A 24,301-nucleotide genomic window follows, 5' to 3' on the forward strand; every position below is an offset into this window, starting at 1 on the left:
TATTATAAATATTAAGTCCTATACATAATATTATTATTATTTATAGAAATTATTAATTAAAATAAATTTTTATTACTTGTAAAAATCAAAATGATAAATCAGTTATTTCTGTATCAATGAATACTGTTTGACATTTATAACATAAGATTTAACGTGACGTTAAAGACTAGCGGAAGAAGAGAGTGCGAGTGGTGTTGAGGTAGGAGAATAAACCTCTGATCGTGCGAAAGCTAACGATAGACAGGTATAATTTTATACGAATGAAATAAAAGTTAAATATTAAGTATGCGAATAAATATTTAAAATAAATTGTTTTTGTTTCAGGTAAAAGCAACGATTGACTTTGAAGGAGTTTGTTGTGAAAGAATTGAATGTGGTTAATTCTAAATGGTGGGATACTCTAGGTCAAAATATTATAAGACGGAGTATCATGTTAATGATTTAGTTGCGTCGTAGTATATTACTTATATATTGAGTAAAAAGTTAAAAAAAAAAAAGTTTACTCGAAAAGCGTTGTGTTGCGAGACTTTGAGAGAAAGAAGTAGGGAAAAGGTGCGACGTGGGCGATCAGAATTGAGTACGTCTGTATAATCTCTTTAATATAGTCTATTAGAAACGACAGTTGAATTTTCGCACGATCATAGTCACGGTTAAGTGTGTTCAGTGCTCTAGAATCCTAGTGTTCGGAAGAAATTTTCCAAGTAGAAAAAAAATAAAAATAAAAGATAGAGAAATAGAAAAAAAAAGAGAGAAGCAAAAGGCGATCTTCATTGAGTGTGTGTAGCTATATAATTGTCGTCGTTATCATTGTATAGTAGGTTGCCCGTGCGCGGCGCGTTACTACTAACCATTCTAAAAACGTTGATACGTAGTACTGGTACTCTTCTTTCTCGTATCCACCGCAGTACCTTCTTGCTCTTGTCCGTTGACTGTCTATGTCTATGTGTATGTGTGTAGTTTCTTGATTATTAGCAAGTGCGCTGTGCCGCGGTTTCTTCTGCTCATCGTTGTCAAGTGCTGATGATTTTAAAAAATAACGACAACCAACAATTATCATATTTAAAATAACAAAACTTGTTTTAGGTCAGTGAGAACATAAGGTTCGATAATATTTTTGTGAATAATTTGTAGCGACGAGAAGAAACAAGCGGATTGTATTTTTCCCCTCACCAACCCTGTGGGACTAGATTATCAATAATAACCGGCAGGTACAACAGTACTGACTACGGAAATACGAAGCCATAACCGCAAAAAAATTAATTTTATTTTTTATTTTATTATTTTGTGTTTTAAAATAGTGATTGATATTAAATAACATTGCAGTTTTGTGTGTGTGTGTGTATGTGTATGTGTGTGTGTGTGTGTGTATGTGTGTTAGGAGTGAAAAATGCGTTGACGCGATATTAAAATATCATCATAAGTGTTACATATATATCTATATACGTATATATAATACGATTAAATAAATTCAACAACTACACTACCGATTGAGTTGAGAAGAGCGTGTACATCGAGAGACAAGAGAGGCTATACTATAATATCATCATAATCATAATTTTCATCACTACCAGTTATCGTTGGTAAAATAGCTGATGGGTACGCGATGTGATATTGGCTGTCATTGATGTACTCGATACCTAATACAACAAGTTGGATTAATAATAACAATAATAATTATAGTAATAAAATTAATATTACTACTAACAACAACATAAGTAGTATTATTATTACTCAAAAAGTTAAATTATTATTATCTAAAATTTACGATCTAGTGCTGTGTTTTTTAGTTGAATTTTCATTGTGAAACGGTAGCAATCACAAGTCACTCGAATTTTATTTGATAAAAGCGGAAGAGACAAAGGTGGAGGTGGTGGCTTGCAATTCAGAATGAGCGGCCGTCCAAGGACCACCTCTTTTGCCGAGGGGACTAAACCTCCCGCAAATCCGCCCCTGGGTGGCATGAAGATCAGCAGTGAGTAGTTTTACCACGCCATTCCATAACCTAACCTATCTTCACTTTTTTTTCTTTATTTTTTTTTTATTAGCCTTCCTGCTCACATAATCACATAGATAATCCCGTTTATTCTTTGTTTTTCAATTATGATTATTATTTTTTTTCTTTATTCTAACATTTATTTATTAATTTTTTTTTTTTTTTGAAGAAATTTTCAATGTGTCATGTTCACGTCATTGGTAATTTAGAAAATTGTCTTTGTTTTATTAAACAGCAAATTTTTATTTGTGACACTGCAAATAACTAAATGGTCACTATTTAGCTGCTGATACACGAGGTATAATTATAGTTTAAGGATTTTAATAGAAACTAAAAAAAGTGGCTCATGAAATAAATTTTATTTTCGGCCCTGAACGGCCTCAAACGTCAGCAGTACTCGTTTTTCTTGCGACATTTTATAAATAAATCATTTTTATTTTTGCTAACAGATTGCTGTATATATTATTGGCTTATTAGTAATTTATAACATCGAAATAGATTATACTTGAATGATCTTTCAAGTTCATATTATATGTCCCTAGCATGGTTATTGTCTATTTCAATGTTAATTCTATTTCTCTATCTCCATTTCTCTTTATCTGTATTTATTTTATTATCATTTTAGGTTGACTTTTATAAATTGTTATTACTCTCAGTGGTTTAATTATCACGAATAATTTCACTGTTTAATTAGTTAATTGACGAGAAATGGAGATAAAGTAGACTCAATTATCATGTATTAGGTATTATTTCAATTTTATTTGCTTGACGATAATGAATAATGTAGTGCGCCCGCGCTCGCGCCAGCGCATTTGATAACTTTATACCCACCTGACGACTAAGGTAAAAGTTGTTCGTTAAAATTTTTCGATTGTATTGTATTGTATTGTATTGTAACTATTGGTTTTTTGATTAGATTTCTTATTTTTTACCTGAATTGATTGATCTCAGAAAAAAAAAAGAAAAAAAATTTTTTTTCACATTTAACTATTGATTCAACAAATTTTAAAGATCAACAAATTTTTTTTTAATTATTGCATCATGTTAAAAAAAAATTTATAAATCTTTACAAATAATTTTTTTTCTTCCTTTTTTTTTTGAAATAATTAATCCCATGAAAGAATGACGTAGAATGTTCTTCTGGGAATTTTTAAAGCTCATTATTTGCTGAAAAAATACAAAGAGTAATAATCTGTATGATATTAACTCAACTATCAACTGAATAATGACTTACGCACTCGTACAATAGACGATAGGAAAATCTAATCGTTACGCATCATTGAACTTGATAACATTCGGTAGACTGTTGAAGGACGCAATGCGACATTGATGACGACAGTGTCGACGACACTCTAATCTAATGTAAGATTTTATTTGTAAGACTTTGACGTACTTAACAGTTATTATTTAAATGGTTGCTAATCCGTTCTTGAGTAAATACATTAATAAATTGTAAAGCAAAAAAATCAACATTGATTAATATGTAATTGAATAAATCTCAGGTGTTTTTAATAAATTCATTCTAGCAGAAGATTTATTTTTATTAAAAAGTTAAAATAGATTATATGTATACTTCATAAATAAGATATGATGTATTAAATTAGTAAACAATTGTCGGATATAATAAAGTCGAAAATGGAAAAAAAAAAAAAAAAAAAAAAAGTCTAAATATATCCATAAGTTTAGAAATTTATAAGTATTAAGATTTGTTAAAGTACGTAACTGATATTCAAAACAAGTTAGAGAGTTGACATAAAGTTTGAGATTGGTTGTCCATTTGATTCGCGCGCTGGCGCACTACATTAGTTAGTTTGTTAATGCGTTATCTTCTTACGTTGACTAAATATAGCGCGAAACATTCGACGAGTTAACGTACAAGTAAACGCACCGAGTTATTGTATTTAAGTATATGTAGTTAATAATTTACAATATAATACAACTAATTATTTTAAATATTGTAAACGATTTATTTAAAATATGATTTTTTTTTTCTTCTCAACTACAATTTAAATTGTTTTCTTCTTATTATCGATCACTGCTTATCAAATATTAAATAAACAATAATTATTATTATTGTTAAAAAAGAAAAAAAAAAGTATAAAAGAATAATTAAATTTGTTCACAAAGATTTCTGTGTATTTAAGTGTTATCTTTTATTATCGTGGTTAGTATGATGATTACTAATCATATGATTACAATATACAATTACAAAAAATAATTTTATTATAACGTGTTTTATACAATTAATGTTTGTGCATTTAATTTTTTTAAATGGTACGAAATTTTCGTACTTGTGATAATGTTTTAAGTTACTTCTTAATCTATTTATAGTTAGATCCGAGGATACTGTTGACGATAAATAATTGGTTTGTTTAAGCCGTAGTTTTATTTAAAAAAAAAAAAAAAAAAAAAAAAAAAATTATTTTCTTAGGCAAATACAGTAAAAAAAAAAAAAAAAAAATGACTTCTTTAACTGCTCTTAATTGGTCAGAGCCAAGTCAAAATTGGAGATATCCAAAAACAAGTTTAAAAAATATTAATAGTAACAATGATATTATATCAAAAAGTTTTATTATTGATAGTGATAACAATAATCGGCACAATGATAGCAAAAATAATAACAATGATAATAACAATAAATTGGGTGATAAAAATAGAAAAATGTCATTCAAAAGTTATAAAGGAATTCGTAACTTATTTACGAGATTAACTTCAATTAAATGTGAGTAATTTTAGGTTAACGTGATAATTATTTTTATTTTTGGTATGTTTAATTAATTGAAAAAAATGACACCATTGACGTGATCCATGTACATTTTATGTTTCTTTTTCTTTTATCCATGTTAAATTTTATTTTTTATTTCTTCCTCTTTTAACGATCACATATCACTGTAGCATTTTCGTTTTTTGTTTGTTTCTATGGGTGGTGCAATGTGCAATTCAGGCAAGGATGGAAGTAAAGTGACCACCGTGGTTGCCACTCCTGGTGCTGGTCCAGATCATCCACAGGAAGTGGCATATACTGATACCAAAGTAATTGGTAATGGGAGTTTTGGAGTTGTATATCAAGCTAAACTCTGCGACAATGGTGAAATGGTGGCGATCAAGAAAGTGCTACAAGATAAAAGGTTCAAGGTTAGTTAATTATCACAACATTTTTTTTTTTATATAGTTATTTATTCATGTTTATTAATATATTAATATTTTTTTTTTTTCTCTATTATACAGAATAGAGAACTCCAAATAATGCGACGATTGGAACATTGTAATATCGTTAAACTTAAATACTTCTTCTACTCTAGTGGTGATAAGGTAATTTATTATTTTTTCTCTTGATAATTTTTATTATTAATAAATGGAACATGTTGATAAATTAATATTACTAAGTAGTGTTGGATAAATGATAAAAAAATTTATTTATACACACATATATATTTTTTTTTATTTAATAATTATAATTCAAATATTATACACTCTCAGTATCACATAGATACAGAAAAATTTTAAATATTGATATTTTGTATTAATTTATTAACCTGTTCTTCTAAAGAGGAATGTCAAAATTGAGCATTTAAAAGATAAATTAATAAATAAAAAAAATGAAAGTTAATTATAATATGCAAAAATATCTTTAGATAAATGCATGCACTATTGTTGTTCCTCTATTATTTTGTAGAACGTCTTAAACTCAACTAATCCAGTTTTTCATGTGTCCGTAAGTTATAAGCATACCCACACGTAGACTTTTGTTGAGTGATTTCTCTTACGGTGTTTAAGGCTAAATGCTTTTTTTACCCCCACAGTATATTAATATCTATAAATACAAATAATAATTATGTAAACTATATTTATAAACATACGTCCCTTCTATATTGTTTTTTAAAAATATTATTATTACAATTGCTAATGTGTTTACATTTAAACGAATGATAAGTAAATATAAATCAATCATCAGTGTTGTATGTAAAAGAAATCATCTAATAAATTATAAGCCTGCAGAGTATAAAGATTTATAATAAAAATAATGTAGAAAAAGCAGCTTTATTAGTTTATTTATAGTCATAGTTACTTATGCGTGGTAATTGTTTCGTGTCAGTTGATAAATTTTCACGATACAACAGCCACAGTGTCATTCATTTGCAATCTTATTTTTTATAACAACAAAATAAATAACAATTAAAGTACATGTATTTATTTTCAAGTTTTAGAAATCATAATTTTAACTAATAATTCATTTTACAAATTTTTATTTTTATTTTGTAACTATCATCATTATAATTAGTATCGTTTTTTTTTTTTGTATTTCGTTCAATTCATGATAGTTATTGTATTTTTGAATTTTTCTTTATTTTTTATTTTTTTTATCATCATTTTTAGAAGGATGAAGTTTATCTCAATCTCGTGCTGGAATATATACCGGAAACAGTGTATAAAGTCGCGCGGCATTACAGCAAGAGTAAACAAACGATACCGATGAGTTATATTAAGGTAAATAATTTATTTTTATCATCTTAAATTGTATCTATTTAATCAAATTATTAGGGTTTTTTTTTTTTTTTTTTTTTTTTTTTTTTTTTTTTTTTTTTTGATTGAATTTGATTAATAATCACAGAGAATTAATTTTTCAGCTTTACATGTATCAACTGTTTCGATCGTTGGCATATATTCATTCACTAGGAATTTGTCACAGAGACATAAAGCCACAAAACTTACTCCTAGATCCAGAAAGCGGTGTATTGAAACTCTGTGATTTTGGTTCAGCTAAGCATCTCATCAGAGGAGAGCCTAACGTGTCTTACATCTGTAGTCGTTATTATCGAGCACCAGAACTTATTTTCGGTGCTATCGATTATACTACGAAAATCGGTAAGAACAAAAATAAGACAACTAATTATTTTATTTTAAATATTTTAATTGGAATTTTTAAAATTAATATTATTGTCAATATTTTTTTACAGATGTTTGGAGCGCTGGTTGTGTATTAGCAGAGTTATTACTCGGTCAACCAATTTTCCCCGGTGATAGTGGTGTTGATCAGCTTGTAGAAATAATTAAAGTTCTCGGTACACCGACACGTGACCAAATTCGTGAGATGAATCCAAACTATACAGAATTTAAATTTCCCCAGATTAAATCACACCCTTGGCAAAAGGTATGTTAATTATCAACTATACATTCATATCACTGAATACTTGTTCTTAATCAATCGCCAACACTCAAAAAATTCCACAGATAATTTTTCTATTTTATTTTTAATCAATAACGGATTACATTTTGATATTGTTTCGGAGTTTATGGATTTACTTTTTTTTTTTTTTTTTAATTTTTGTGTAAACACCGTAAATTCTTCAACAAATATCAGATTTATTCTCGTCATTACAGTTCATGCTCCAACGAATGAGCGCTCCAAAGTGTACGACAAAGCATCAAAAAATTAGAGTAAGTGGTTTCTCTTGAAGCAATGCTCTGAAAATTGTTGTCACCAATTTGCGTTGGTTTTTTTTTATCTTTCCACAAATTTGACCACTTTTCAACTAACAAAAAAAAATTAAATTAATTATGGTTACTGAAAAATTGAAGTCGATCCACTCTTTAGTTTTTATCTTTTTAAAATTCCTTACAATTTTTTTGTTTTATTTTCTAATTTTTTTTTTTAATCAAATAAATAAAAAAAAAACAATAAAAGAAATAATACATCGTTTGCCGTGTGATATCTATTTTAATTTATTTTTTTTCCTCATTCTTTTTCTCTCTCTCTCTCTTTTTTTTTGTTCTCGAGTCATCCACTTTTTTGCTCGCTGAATCATCAGACAGTTAACATTACTAACGTAAATTCCATCTTATTGCCGAAGATAATCTTAAGGTCATGCAGAGAAAAATCACTTACTCTAATAATATGCAATATAAAGTGACGGTTAATTAATAAAAATTATATTAATTAATAATTTTATATACTTATAGAGATTTAATTGCTTTTAATTATTGATTACAAATAAAATTTCATTATCAATCATAACTATCGTCATCAATTCATATATGCTTCACTATATCGCATTTAAATGCCTTTTTTACATTACTCTATATCTTATTTTTTCATCACTTCATAAATCAATAAATATTTCTACTATTTTGTATTTTCAAACTCAACCATTTATTCTACGACATCATATTTTCACTAAATTTTATCATTAAGTATAACTTGAGATATTTTCAATGTTGAGATAATTTTTACATTAATAATCGAAAAAAAAAATTAATTTTCACAAGTAGACCCTAAATTAATACTATAAAAATGTAAGAAATCATTTTTATGAATATTTTATAAATTATAAAAAATAAGGTGACAGTTTATTAAATATATTTAAATAAAAATAATGATAAATAAGTTTCTTGATCGCAAATCGTATAAATGGTTGAAATCAAGGTATCACATTGAAATTATTTAGTTGATATAATATATTAATTAATTTTTCAGGTATTCCGAGCCCGTACTCCACCAGAAGCAATGGATTTAGTATCTCGGCTTCTCGAATACACACCACCATTACGAATAACACCTTTGGCTGCATGTGCTCATCAGTTTTTTAATGAATTACGAGATCAAGGAACACTATTGCCAAATGGCCGTGAATTACCACCATTATTTAATTTTACTGAACAAGAATTGCGAATTCAGCCGAATTTAAATTCGCAATTATTACCTAAATATATGCGATCGTCGGAAACGACTACCGATGGTGGACAGCCAACAGAAACTACGACGGCCACTGCATCTGCCAGTGGTAATTCAACTGATAGCAATGTTAACACGACAACACCTTCCGTCACACAAAATGCAGATGCTAATCAATCGACCATGGCTTAAATACAAGTCAACTAAAAGATAAAACAAAAAATAAAAAAAAAAAAAATAATAATTAGAATACAAAAAAAAATAATAAAAAATTATTTTTTATCGTTACGAGTTTGGAGATTTATCATTTAGAAAAAAAAAGTACACATTCTAATTGAATGGATAAATAAATAAAATTGATTATTTATTATATCTTATACATTGTGAGATATGGACGTCCCGTTGTAAATTGAACTCAATTCAGACTCTTGATCATTTGAAACTGATGTAAAATTATCTTTATTTATACTTAAAGCTTGATTCTGTAATTGTATTTTTTTTTTTATTATTAATTTTATGGTAAAAAAAAAAAAAAAAACAATTTATTAATTCTGGTAGCGATTAGCTTAAAGTAATTATTACATCGGTTTTATCAAGTGGATTGAATTCAGTGTATATAATAGGAAAAACTGGTACGAGGCCTCTTAAGAAAGGTTTATATATGCATATATAATATTTGATTAAAGAGAATGTGTTAACGTAAATGATGTGGTAGTATGTTAGATTCGTTTGCGTCGTCTTTTTATCAAGTGTTTGGACAGTGAAAAAATAAAAAATTAAATTAATGTATAAGTACAGGTCGATATTATAATGAAGAAGCACCATTATATGCATACTTTCTTTTTTAAATAAATTGACGAAAATTAATTAAAATCGATACAAATAAATACACTAATGATTTAGTATTAATATAATGGATACTGATGCAAGTGCTTTTCTTAAATGTTCGATTGATTATTGTTATTGTCGACTGTTTTATTATTGATACTGTCATTTTTTATTATTAATTATATAATGATTGCAATTAGTCTTCTTCTTTATTGTAATTAATGCGAAACTTGATGAATTAAAATTACTCGATTATTAGTGTCATAATTGTTTTTTTGACATCAAACGAAACTAATATTTCGATGTTGTAAAATTTGACTATTGACTTCTAAAAATTATAAAGACAAGTTTAAATTTTTAGTGAAATAAAATATTGTTTAAATGGTAATTTAATGTACAGTAGGTCTTGAGTGATTGTCTAAATTTGCTGGTTTATTTTTTTCATACCTTCGACGAATACAGCAGAGTTGTATAATACATAATATACTTTATTAGCTATGTCAAATTAAACGTTTATTATATTATCATTATTATTATTATTATTATTATTATTATTATTATTATTATTATTATTATTATTATTATTATTATTATTATTATTAATATTATTATTATTAATATTATTTAATTAAATATATATATATGAAAAAAATATAAATATAAATATATTTAAATTGTAAGAATGAATTATTAAGATCAAATAATACTCTCTATATAATATAATTCATTACTAATGTATCTAAAATGAAGAAGAAATACGTTCTTTGATGTATTTTTTAACATAACTAAAGAAAAAAAGAAATAGAAACAAACAGTGCCTGCTATTATTGGTTTTCTTTTGCATTAACACATAATTCAATCCTTTACAGATATTGTAAAAATTATAATTATTCTGATTTACTAATTAATTTTATTTTTACTTGACTGTTTGATAATTTTATTAAAATTTATTAATTTTCATTAATTTCAATCGTAAATAAATTAAATAAAATTTTTTTATAAATGAACATATTGTGATATTAATTCCTGAAGGATTGAATAAATTGGATAATTTTAAATTATATTCATCGCACATCATTCATAAACATATCATTATATACTGATAATAGTGTGAAGAAAACAGAATAAAATGTTTAAAAGAGGAATGAGAGCAATAAGAAGAAAAACAATATTTTTTTCTTGCTATTGATAAAACAACAATTTGTTGCAATATTTATAGGGCCCACTACTGTTTTTTTTTTATTTAAACAATAAAATGAATAATATTAACAAATTTGAAATATTTACTACGAACTATATTTACCAATAATATTTTATTTCAATGTTTGCATTTATCTATATTGATTTTTATAGCGATTATTTATTTAAATAACATTTAAGTAGATTAATAAAATCAAGCGTTGTCCATTAAGATCCGTCATGAATTGCCACGGCAGGTGTTACTCCACTTCCATGCCCTACAATCGTCGAAAGAAATCTTCAATAAGTGTTATTAATTACTCCAATAAACACCAATACGGATTTATAGTTAACATACAGACATGGAACTAAACTTATATGATCATTTGTTTTAATAGTTGATCGGTTTTATAAAATTATGCATGAATTTAATTTAAGATATGTCTTATCAGTTTAAATTACATTTTTTATCATTATCTTTTCAATTAAAATCATTAAGAGCTACTAAAAAATTAATTAATTTTCGGTTTAAAATTTTTTTGTTCATTTAAAATCTTGTAACTTATTTTTAAATATATTTTTTGATGACTAGATTTAAAAAATCGAATTATAATTGAAAGATTAAGAACTTTAAGAAAGATTTATAATTTTTTCTTAAACAAATGAAAAAAAAAAGCTCTATTAAAAAATAGATAATTAAAAAATCTATTGAGTAGCAGAGAGTTTTTTCTTATTTTTTTTTGTTTAGGAGAAATTTATGAACATTTAATAATTAGAATCGCTTCTTAAAAAATAATAAAATTTTTTCACTAACTTTTAAGTAATAAAATGCCAACTCATGAGTGATTTTAATTAAATTTGTCTTTATTTTAAAATTAATAATTATTTATATTTATTCGATTATTGTATGTTAAAGTTTAAAATGTGAATGTAAAACGAGATAAAAGGACGATGCAATAATAAACTAAATAGTACTATTACTAAATTCTGTACAAAATAACAATGCCAGATAAAATTATTATGCTACCACTTAAACAAAAAAAACGTTAATATTTCAATGTTATAATTAAAGTAAAGATAAATAAAATATATAAGATCACTATTAATAGTAATAAAACATAATAATTATGATAAATGTGCCCATAAATACAAATGTCTAAAAATCCTGGCACGTAAATATATAGTAATATAACAATTGTTTTCTCGTTTATTTAAGTAGTGTTAATGAATAAATAAATAAATGTAAAGAATAAATAAAACTAAAAACATGACAAGTAATCGAGTGAATAAATAATTACGAAAAAAATTATGAAATTATAAAAGTAAGCTTATTTATATTAGTATTATTAATAATAATAATATTATTAGGCCAAAACTTTAAAGACACAATCGCTTAAAGAACAAAAGCGATATAAAAAATATTACTGATTTTTAAAATGTATTATCAAAGCTAATACCGGGAATGACATAATAATTCAATTCATGTGTGTGTAGACATCTGTGTACTAAAACAAAACAAAAAAAATAATAATTATCTTACTTTTTGAATTTAGTATCTTCCTTCTTTATTACGAAAAATATCATGAGCACGTGCTTTTCATATACACGATGTAACTGGAGAAACAATATTAATTAAGTTTATTAATTACTTAAATGGATGAATGTCTCAATTCTAAAAAATAACAAAATACAAAGAAGAAAAATCAATAAACTTAAAGTGCGTTTTTACACCATAGAGAAGAGCAAATATGTAATTTGCCGAAAGCACGCTTTAATAGTTTCCACTTTTTCATAAAAAATAAAATAATATTGAATACCAAAAAAATTTAAACAATTGTTTATACGATACATCCGCAATCTCTTGTATATTTGGCGCTTTCATAGCCTCTACATGCTATAATTAAAAGTATACAATAAAAATAATAAAATATTTAAGAGTGTTTGTCAACTAAAGTGTTTAAAACAACGGAGATAAAATGCGTAAATGCTCATTTCGTAATAAGTGGTTAAGAAAAATAAAAAAAAAAAAAAATAATAATTAAAATATTTGTAATAATAATATATGGATTTAAAAAATTATAACTAAAATAATTTTTAATCATTATAGGAATAATGTCGTTGAACAAAAATGATTGCTTGTCGTAGTAGAGAGCATAAAAAAATTTGTGCGCTTATTTTTTTTTTTTTTTTAATTTTAATTAATTTTTTGGAACAGCTTTTTTTTTTTTTCTTCAATAGATACTTGTATTTAATATATTACTGAGATATACTCTCAAGACGAATCCTGTGTTATTTACCAATTAATCTGATCTCAGATGAATATTAAATTCAATGTAATTAAAGTTGCCTCTTGTGATGAGAATAAATAGGTGATAAAAAAAATAAAAAATGATTAATACAAGTTGCATGACAACAAAATGGATAATATGATTCTAAGATAATGTAAATTATATCACTTGTGTATGATATTAGTTAAAATTGTTTCAATATATGCGTTGCACAGCACACACTCTCATTGATACGCAACTTAAAATTAAAAAGTAACAAATAACTGCATTATTCAACAGACTATGAAAGAATAAATATTTAAATAAATAAATAAGTAAAGTATGATCATTTTATTAGACATAAATGTTACTTATGTAACTCTAATAATGTCAAAATGTGTGTGTAATAATATTTCTGGTGCATAAAAGTAGACAGAAAGTATGATTAATTAAAATAAAACGACGAAAGCAAATTATTGATAATTATTGCGAGAAAAAGAGTAAAATAAATCATGGGCGTAGGTGAATTTTAAAAAATAAATATCTGTATGAATGTAAGAAGACAATTAAAAGATAAAAAAAAAATATAATTGAAATTATAAATGAAGAGTACATTTATTAGTGCAAGTTGAATCTAAAAATATTACAATTACAGCGCATACATGCATACATGTATGTAATATATGTAAGCAGTAAAAAAAATTCACATGTATATGATTATGTATATGTATCTATAATTATATAATTAACTTTCATGATAATTGTAGCTAATTATTGTTAACATTGTCATTTAACTCGTCATCGTTATTTTATTTTGATTACTATTATTATTATTATTGTTATTATCAATATTAATATATAATACTGAAGTTAGCAGTCAGCTGTTAATTAAAAAAATTTTTTTAATCAATTAATTACAATAAAAAATGCTTCTAAAAATTTTCACTTGTAATTTTTATTAATTTTTACATGTGAAACTTTTTAATTTAATTTTTTTTTTTATAATTATTTAATTGCTATAAATATTTTAAAAAAATTTTATACCTGTCAACTTCAGTGTCATTATTAATATGTATTGTACTGCTATTATCTTAAAACTCTGTCTACATTTTAAATATTAATATATTTCTTATATCGTTTTTTAGGTTAATTTTATTTTTACTCTAATTGTCACAGTTGATTTTTTTTTAATTTAAAATATATCATTTGATTTTGTAGATTCATTTCTTCATTTTACATTAAGACATATTTATCATCTTAAATGTATCGACACAGAATTGGTTGTCTTAAAGTTATTTAAGACATATCTATATAATATTACTGTACATTATTGTGGTTTATTTAACAATAAAATATTAACAATACGCTGACGATTTTTAATTGTTTATTTTCCTATTTAATTATTGAAGAATCAAATTACATTTTACCTTAAATACTGCGTCACCTGTCTGGGAAGTTGTTTCCTGTTTAAATTGTAGATGTCTCTTGATGCCAATTTCAAATTTGTGGTTTTATACTGTAGAAACATAGACCGAGCCGAGAAAAGTGACAACAGAGTCTCTTGAGTGAGTTATTTTTCGCTAAATCACGATATTGTTTAGGTGACTTTTCAAGTTAACTAATACAAATAACAATTAAAATATTTTGCTTTGAATAAAGTATTAAAATGAGTTCAATTGGAACTGGAGTAAGTTGATTATTATATTATTATGTACATAATATCATATATAACTTATAAAAATTACTTAGTCATTTTAAACTAACCTATAAATTTATTTTTTTGATTAGTATGATTTATCGGCCTCGCAATTTTCACCTGACGGTCGAGTTTTTCAAGTTGAATATGCTCAAAAAGCTGTGGAAAATAGCGGGTATGTTAATATTGATAATAATTTTTTTTATTATGTATCTATGTCCATATTAGAACACTTGACTCTTCTACACAACATCAAAATTAGATGAAAATTAATTTAGGAGACATTTAATAATTTTAAGAATTTTTTTTATCAAATAAATTATTGCAAAAAAAAATTAAAAGAAAAAATTGACATTTAGAAATTTTGAAGAAACTACAAATGCAATTTTTAAAAAATAATTTTTTGGAGCAAATTTATTTGTTAAAAAAAATAAAAAAATTGTCAAATAACAGCTAACTTTAATGTCATTAAAGCTAGCAGTCACTAGAGAATTTTTAAATTTTATTTAACAAAAAAATTATTTAAAAAAAATTGTATTTCAAATTTTTTTAAATTTCTAAATGTCAATTTTTTTCCTAACTTTTTTTTGCCATAATTTATTTGTTAAAAAAAATTATTAACTATCTGCGAAATTTATTTTCATGTCTTCTACAGACCCTCAAACATCCTTTGAATCATGAAAATTCACAATTATAATTATCCTTTTAATTTTTAGAACGGTAATAAGTCTTCGAGGAAAAGATGGAGTCGTATTTGCCGTAGAAAAATTAGTAACATCAAAATTGTATGAAGCCGGAGCAAATAAAAGGATATTCAACATCGATGAGCACATTGGTATGGCCGTAGCTGGTTTAATTTCTGATGCCCGACAAATTGTCGAGACAGCACGTTCAGAAGCAGCAAGTTATCGCGCTCAGTATGGAGTTGGAATCCCGGTTAAATATTTAAATGAACGTGTTGCCATGTATATGCACGCATACACCCTCTATTCAGCTGTACGACCCTACGGTTGTTCAGTAATTCTGAGCGCTCATGAAGCCGATGGACCGGCAATGTACATGATCGATCCATCTGGAGTTTCTTATGGATATTTCGGGTGTGCCGTAGGTAAATAACACACTCATCTTCTATAACTTTAATTATGAGCTTAAATAAATTAATTTAATTATTAAAACTGAGATTGGTATATTTAATTACAGGCAAAGCTAAACAATCAGCCAAGACAGAAATTGAGAAATTGAAATTAGCTGAAATGTCGTGCAAAGAGTTAGTAAAAGAAGCTGCACGAATTATTTACCTAGTTCATGACGAGTTGAAAGACAAACAGTTCGAGCTGGAGATGAGCTGGGTTGGCGCGCATACGAAAGGTAAACATGAGCGTATTCCACACGAAATAAAAGCCGAGGCTGAAGCTAAAGCCCGTCAAGCTATGGCTGAGGATTCTGATAGTGACACTGAAGACATGTGAAAGTAATAATATTAAGCAAAAAAAAAAACAAAGTTTTTCACATACGTTACATTTATTATACTTCATTTAATTTTTAAATCAATAATAAAAGTGATTACTCTACTAATTCTTTTGTTATGTGTAATTGAATCATCAAATGAAGTTCAATTTTTTTTGCTAACCGGTTTTTGTACTCAAGTGGTTGTTAACGCGCTTGTCGCTTGAACTCGATTGCTAGTCAGATATGGTAGACTAAATAAAATTCTAGCAGTTGCTAAAATATATACATATTTTTAAATTTTCTAATTTTTTAAATACGACAGAAATTGAAATAAAACGCGATACTATGAGAGTAAAAATCTGTAGTATTTAAAATTATCAATAATTCAATAAGCAATAGACCATGAAAAATTTTTTTATCATCACTATTGGCAATGACGTAATACAGTACGTACAAAATTGGTTATTTCAATCTGAAGCAAATTATTAATTAAATTCAGCTTGAAACGATTCTCTATACTTTTTGACTATAATAATCCACAAATAACGAGTATGACTACTGTCGTTAACACATTTAATACCAGTTTTTTTTTTTTTTTTTTTTTTTTTTTTTCATAATCTCTTTTCAGAAAATAATTGTTCTTACAAACAATCTTTTTATTATTTAAAAAAAATTTAACTAACAATAATCTACCTGTTTACAGTATCAACTGCTTTGTTATCATTTATTTCAGATGTGTGACAATCAACCATAAAAAAACTAGATATGTAGCACCAGCTGTTTTTAGCGAAAGAGGTCATTTTAAATTATATACATGAAATCATTTGTATATACATTTTTCTTTTAACGAGTAAATACTCATATTATCATATTAATTTTACCAAATTAATTATTAATTGTTTATTAAGCAGAAAAAATTTTTATTATGGCTTTAAATATTATTTTGACATAGTATAATTATTTTTCAACAAGCTTATAGATATTTGATAGATTATCTTAATCCTTTTGGAATATCTCTGTTTTTAATACCAACAACATGTTTTATTTTTGAGCGGTAAAATTTTCCACTGAAAATTATTTATAATTAAAATTATAATTTTTTTATATTTATTTTTAAGTTCTTAATTATTATTAATTTTCATACTCTTAAGTTCAAAGGACTAGACGAGTGGTATTAAGCAAAATTGGTCATCACAGTATTTTTAAAAAATTTTTAAAATCAATCATTTTTTAAAGATTAATTATTTGCTATTTATACATACTGTAGAATTTAATGATATTTAATTAAAATGTGAAAAAATATAATTTTCTAAAATTTGATTTTTCTTCAGTCACACGATGGTCCAATGCGCAGCTCCATACTCACCCTCCATAATCATACACATGTATATTATATATCTATTAAGATATAAATGTTAAATATTCGTGGCAGTTTCTATTCAAATGACGCGCTTGAAATACCGTATTGCAAGGATAAATTTTTAAAAAATGAGTAATAATATTTTTGACAGTAGAAATAGTCATTTAATTTATGGAATAATAGCAGTGATACTTGGATTTATTGGCTTTTTTGGAGTAATATTAAATTTATTTGTTATTGTTGTTATCATCAAAGAATCAAGAGCGATTTGGACACCCATAAACATAACACTAATTAATCTTGCAGTATGTTTTGAAACTTAATTGAAAAAAAAAAAAAAATGTATACTTGTAAATTTTTACTAATTAATAATTATTTGTTATATATTTTATAAAGTTCGGGGACTTTTTAGTCGCTCTTTTGGGAGATCCTTTTGCACTTGTATCGGCTTATAACCGTGGTTGGTACTGGAGTCATGCAACTTGTATATGGTAATGACAAATATTACACTTAAAATATTCAGTTGAAAATATTTTTATACCTTGATAATTTTATTTTTTAAACAACTTACAAACTTTGTATCATAATAATTTTAATCGGTGAAAAAGTGTTTAATAAATCTGAGGCTGATTAATTTTTTCGGCAGGAGTAAAATTTATACAAAGCAATTTAATCCGGTGTTTTGAAGTAAACTTCGAAAAAATATTAATTTTTTATTTAACGTTGAAGCATAATGTTTAGTATAAATTTTTTCTGTCATTATTTTTAAATATTTTTAATTTTTTAGACAGCTAGCTTCAATAATTAAAGTATTGCTTCTCATGTGAGCTTGTATTTTATTATTATCGTCAAATCATTTACTATCATAATTTAAATTTATTTATTTATTTAATTGACACATTACGGGGGAGCAAAAGGAAAAAATATTTTTTTCTTAGCTTAGAAGTAGAATTTGTAGCTTATAAAAAAATGAAATTTATACAAAAGCCTAAAACTTTTTTTTTAAATTGCAAAAAAAAATTTTTTTGTACATTACTTTCAATTGACTTAAAAAAAGACGCCTAAAGTTTTGACAAAGATATTCTATAATATCAAATTTTAAGCCAGTTTCAATAATTTTCCGATAAGAAAATATATACAGAGCTTTTAATTTCATAAATATATTTTTTTGCTCATTTTTTATCAAATATTATCAGTAAAATGATAAAAGATGCTTCCAAAAATGACAAATCGAAACAAAAATTAAATTTTACTAGTTATTGTAACTTAACATATATTTAAATTGATAGCATTAAAAAAATTCACTGATCAGCAATAAAAAAACTATTCAATAATTCTTAATCCTAGAATTTTCAAATATTAATATTTTAATTAAATCCGAATTAGAGAAGAAACTACTCCAATCAAATAACTTAATTACCACAGAATTAATTTTCTTCTTACAATATTAATATTCTTCTTCTCAAAATAATTAAACTCTCACTTGCTGAAAATTCAATTGAAATTTATAACATTTAACAATTTTCAGAATAATTGAATCTGAATTATCATATATGAATAAAAAAACATAAAAAAACGTATAAATTTATCATAAGTTTCAATAAACTTTTCAATAGTCTCGAATTTTAGTCAATAATAATCGTTTTATTAATTTTAACTTCAGAACATGGGATCGTAAAAAAATTCTTTAAATTGTTCGAGAAATTTAAAAGTGTTTCTTTCGAAGTCAATTAAAATTTATGAACAAAAAAAATTTTTTCTAACTATTATTGCAATTTTAAAAGAAATAAAAAAAAAATGCTTTTTTTCAAAGTAAAAATTGAAAACTATTACATTTTTCAATTCTTAAATATTTACAAAAATTATCAATCAAAAAAAATAAAAAAATAAAAAATCAGTAAGCGGCTCAAAATGTCTGATAAAAAAATTTTACCTTCAAGCTGAGAAATGAACATTTTTTATCGCTTTACCTCGTGACACATCCCTACTTACTCTATTTTGAAACTAGCATACGTATTAAATCGATAGACCCCTAACAGTTAATTTCTTAATTGATTGTGTATTTAGTTCGAATTAGTTCCAATTTGTTTTATTATGGATTTCTTCTCAGTATTTATTATCTGAAGTACCTCATGTGTGGTGTTAATTGATATAAAAATTCCCGAAACAACATAACACATGACCGCATGCAAAGAGAGCGAAATTTCAAGTGTTATTTTTAACAACCTAGATATTTATTACAGATAACTATTTATTGCTTCGAAAAAGATAGTATCTAACTACAGATCAGATTTATTTTATTTTCAACAATGTATTCCTCATGAATAAACGAACCGACTTAAAATTTACGGTATCGTGAGGTCGATCAGTCAAATCGTCTGAAGAGAAGAATCGCCAATGAAAATCTGATAACCGTCGGTGATTTTTATTTGTTTATAATAGTAAATAATTTACTTAACAGTTATTTTTAATTATAATTTATTTAGTTAATTTACCGTCAAGATGGTCAAATTTTTGGGAAAAAATTTTACAGATGATTTATGGTCAAATTTTTGGTAAAAAGTCTTACAAATGATTTAAAATTCAGTCTTAATTATATACTTGTTTTTACATAAAGTTTTGATTAAAAACAAAAATAAAATTCTGAAAATAAAACTTGTTATGGGTTTTTAACAATATAATTAATTTTTCATTGATTTAGTTCATTTTTTCTCGATCTTTATGCACTCTGCGAAAAAAAAAATTTTTATATCTTTTTCATTAGATTACTTAATGGATTTTAATAAAAACCTGCTAACATTACTTTCGACAAGTATCTCGATTTAAAATTTTGATTAAAAAAAATTAATTTGTATTTTGAAATCTCTAATGAATAACTGTCAATTTTTACACATTATTATAATATCTTTCTGTGAAATATTAATATGTTTGCTAAAATCAAGCGTTTCTCTTTCCCAACTCTCAGTGGTGTTTTTTCGTACGGAATAAATTAGTATAAAAATGAATTAGAATCGCAAATATTTTTTTTGAAAGTTATTAAAAATACAGCAGTATCTCGAATAGAAAATTACACAATTTTTCGGTTCGAAATTAAATATATAAGAAGATGTTTGTCATTAAAGCGCAAATCTCTGACATTTTGATTTTCATTTAATTGAAGACAATACACAGTACACTAACAGAGATAGATTTAGATTCAAAGTGGTTTCAAATATATCAAATATGATATTCAAGCGTACAGACGATGTAATTTCCCTCGAGAAAATATGAGACTATCATATCATTAAAATAACATATATAATGTACTGAAATCATTACTTTTTGCAGTTCACTACAACTACTATTATATTCATGATATACTTATATATTCTTTCTCAATATTATAAATAATAATGAAAATTCGATATGATCACTGATATTATATTATACTCAATAGAATAATAGTTTTGGTAAATAATTATTTTTGTAATGGTCTTTTATAGCAAACTATCGTTTTACAATAAAAAAAAAATCCTATTTGAATTAAAAATTGAAATATTAACGCTAAATTGAAGAAATATCAGATAACTTTAATTTATTTATTTTTTATAATATTATTACTCTTCATTTTTACTAAATTATTATTATTGTGTTTTATTTGCATAACTTGATAGTTTTATACAAGTTTCTTTTTTTTTATGATATATTTTATTTTTACTAAATATTATTGCTAAAATATTTGGTAATTAAATATTATTACTAAATAAAATTGAAATCTAACAATTTAAATTTTGATTATAATGCATTGCACTGAAATTTTGCGTAGTAGATGGCTTGCATTAACATAATTAATCCATGCATGGATCAATTATATTAAAAACAACTTCTACGTTGTTTGAATTTGAATACGAAAAATTTTTATGTATTTAACAAGTTTTTATAAGAATTCCGTGGAAAAATTTTAATTAATTTTTTTATCAATTAAATCCTTCAGATTAAGAAAAAACGAGCGCTGTCTTATAATTTTACAAGTATAAGAAAAACCTTTATATGTTTTGAAGTACTCGATAAAGCGTTCATCAATTATACCCGTCAAATTTGATACAATCAGCTTTGAAATATTGGTGAAAATATAATGTACAAAAGCACAGCTCCCTTTTAGAAGATTGATTTTTGCTTTAAATAATTTATTCGACACGACGGATTGAATAATAATGACATTTCTTTGTAGTGTATATTCTAAGTTACATGTATTTTTCATATTCGCGGTATTGTATCCAAAGTTTGAGTTCCAATGTCTGCGAACTAATCGTAACTACTTACAAGGAGAGATAATTTAAGATCATTCACGCACATACTGATTCAAGTGTCAAATTAGCGGGTGATTTTGAGTTTAACAATAGACAAATAAAATTTTGATTACATTTATTAAGTCAGAAACTGAAGCAACGCTTCAACCTGCGCTTTTTCAATTATTTTATGTAACTATTTTTGAAATTTTTTTTTTATAATTGGAAAAAAATTAATTCATAATTTTTATAAATTTAAAAATTAAAATTACACGCAAAATAATTTTTTTTTCTACAAATTTTCAATCTCCATGCTTTATCATTTAAAATCAATGTTGAATAAAAAAAAAATCGTTATCATACAATAGCCTCAGATTTTAAAACTAAGTATCGCAGGTCTTAGAATATCAAATTGAAAAAATGATTTAAAATTGATTTTTTCAAGGTAAAAAACCCAATTATTGACACTGGCCTATTTGTTTGACACTTGCAATTTTATTCTAATTAAAAAAATAAAATGTTCTCTGAAAACCAATCATTTGTCAAAGTCTCTTAAAATTGCTATTTGTTGAATTAAAAATTAATTGATATTGGTTGATAATTATTACTTTAGAATATTATTTCCTCCTAAAGGTATGCTTGGTTTATGTCAACCCTCGGTCTATCTAGTATTGGGCATTTGACAGTATTGGCAATTGAAAGATGGTTCATGATTGTTAAGCCGGGGCAAACATTAAGTATTAAGTAAGTGATAAAATTAAAAATTTAATTGATAATAAGTTTATATGATTTTCTACGAATTTTTTTTTTATATTTGAACACTCCAATTAGATCATCGTTATTCCTAGCCGCAGGAGTATGGATTTACGGAATAAGTTTAAGTTTACCACCTCTTGTAGGATGGGGTAAATATGGTTTTGAAGCAGCTAATATATCATGCAGTGTTTCATGGGAACTTCATGATCCATCAACGAATACGGATACTTATATTGCATTTCTTTTTTTCTTTGGTTTCATTACACCAATTGGTCTTATCTGTTTTTCATATACTGGTATCGTCAGAACATTAAAAAAAGTTAAAAAACGTACTGGTATGTACGTTTATGTAATTTTATCACAACACGCAGTTTTCATTAATTCCTGTTTATTTTCTTGCCACAGTTATTGGGATAAATATTTAATTAACACTTACAATTATAAATATATTATTCTTGAGAAAATAACACAATTCAATAAATATTTATTTTTTGAAAAGAATATTTTTAGTATCCTAATAATATTTATGCAAGAAAGTAAATTACTTGTAAAAATTTCTTAATCGGTTGTTAAATGTTATACATATTTAATTTATTATTATTAACTAATAAGCTGGAGCAGCAGGAAAGCGGGAAAGACAAGTAACATTAATGGTTGTACTTATGATTATTGCTTTTTTATTTGCTTGGACACCATATGCAATGTTTGCATTAGCTTCGCAATATTTTTCTGTAAGTATTAATATTTATACTAATTAATTATTCTAAATCCATTGGCTGTTGATAATATCGTAATTTGTTGCACAGAAAAAAATTAATTTCCATTTTTTCCGTGTTTTTAAAAAATTTTTTTTCATCATTCAATGTCAGTGCAAAAATAAAAATATTTAAATTACATATTGAAGAATAATTCTTCTTGAATTTATTGAAACTAAATTTAATCTTAATTTTAATGAAAAATGTAAAAATAATGATAATAAATTTAAGTTTAAAAAAATTAGTTTTGCTACATGGGCTAAATTTAAAAAATTTTTCAATTATTTAATTGTTTACAAAAAAATATACAAAGAACTTAAGACATTAAATAAAAATTAGCATGGTTAAAACTTCAGAAAAAATAATTTCTGAGAATTAATTATTGTTTTAAATTTATTTATTTCTTCACAGAGCGAATCATATTTTCATATTAAATCTTTATTTTTATTTTCTATTGAAATATTTTTCACTTGACAATTAAAGGTGGTAAAAAAAATAAATGAATAATAATCTAAATTCCAGTATCAGTTAACGGGCTTAATCGCAGCAATGCCGAGTGTCCTGGCAAAATCATCAATTTGTTATAACCCGATCATATACGCAGGTTTAAACCCGCAATTCCGTAAGTCGGTGAAAAAAATGTTCGGATGTAAAGATTCTCAGCAAAAAACAGGAAGAGGAGGAAAGTCAAGTACTGTTCAAATAAATTTAACAACCAAAGTTTAAATTTAAAAACAAAAAAAAACAAATAATGTACTGGTTCATCTTCGCTAGTTATTATTTAATATTTAAAAGTTAATCACAATATTTTTCTATGCGGTTTTAAAATTAAAAAAAAAATACATATATTATAAGTCATACATTTATTCATAAAACATATAACACATACATCGATTTATAATGATTAAAATTATTGATACGATATTTTTATTCAAATCATGTAGTATCTTGTGTCTTGCATCACTCCTGTCTAAAGGGAAAGTACAAAAAAAAAATTGCATCAATTAAATTAACATACTACTAAAGCTTATTAACTGACAATATAATTTGACATTATTGTCTTGTGATATCAAAACG

General features: G+C 25.0%; 3 protein-coding genes across 6 annotated transcripts; all 3 read left to right on the forward strand.

Annotated features, from left to right (window-relative positions):
* Positions 1-96: 96 nt before the first annotated feature.
* On the forward strand, positions 97-10,177 carry LOC141536649 (glycogen synthase kinase-3 beta). Of its 4 annotated transcripts, XM_074257311.1 has the most exons (9): positions 105-244; positions 325-1,083; positions 1,788-1,972; positions 4,917-5,128; positions 5,222-5,305; positions 6,371-6,481; positions 6,622-6,859; positions 6,952-7,145; positions 8,469-10,177. In XM_074257311.1, the coding sequence occupies exons 3-9, from the start codon at positions 1,888-1,890 to the stop codon at positions 8,856-8,858; spliced, it is 1,314 nt and encodes a 437-aa protein (XP_074113412.1). In that variant the 5' UTR covers positions 105-244; positions 325-1,083; positions 1,788-1,887; the 3' UTR covers positions 8,859-10,177. The 4 variants fall into 4 exon arrangements, with proteins under 4 accessions (XP_074113413.1, XP_074113412.1, XP_074113414.1 ...); XM_074257312.1 differs by lacking the exon at positions 325-1,083 and having other exon boundaries at positions 97-244; XM_074257313.1 differs by having other exon boundaries at positions 325-1,972; positions 4,938-5,128.
* A 4,292-nt stretch (positions 10,178-14,469) lies between these two features.
* On the forward strand, positions 14,470-16,211 carry Prosalpha7 (proteasome alpha7 subunit). The gene is made up of 4 exons (XM_074256117.1): positions 14,470-14,627; positions 14,729-14,811; positions 15,353-15,744; positions 15,837-16,211. The coding sequence occupies exons 1-4, from the start codon at positions 14,607-14,609 to the stop codon at positions 16,103-16,105; spliced, it is 765 nt and encodes a 254-aa protein (XP_074112218.1). The 5' UTR covers positions 14,470-14,606; the 3' UTR covers positions 16,106-16,211.
* Positions 16,212-16,352: 141 nt separating this feature from the next.
* On the forward strand, positions 16,353-23,990 carry LOC141535940 (blue-sensitive opsin). Its single transcript, XM_074256116.1, has 6 exons — positions 16,353-17,750; positions 17,842-17,936; positions 22,347-22,457; positions 22,545-22,804; positions 23,082-23,200; positions 23,747-23,990. Exons 1-6 carry the CDS (start codon positions 17,574-17,576, stop codon positions 23,948-23,950), a joined length of 966 nt encoding a protein of 321 aa, XP_074112217.1. The 5' UTR covers positions 16,353-17,573; the 3' UTR covers positions 23,951-23,990.
* The last annotated feature ends 311 nt before the right edge of the window (positions 23,991-24,301 follow it).

Source organism: Cotesia typhae, unplaced genomic scaffold (genome assembly GCF_013202065.1).
Source record: "Cotesia typhae breed Kobodo isofemale line unplaced genomic scaffold, CoteBio_Ctyphae scaffold_152, whole genome shotgun sequence".
Classification (NCBI taxonomy): domain Eukaryota; kingdom Metazoa; phylum Arthropoda; class Insecta; order Hymenoptera; family Braconidae; genus Cotesia; species Cotesia typhae.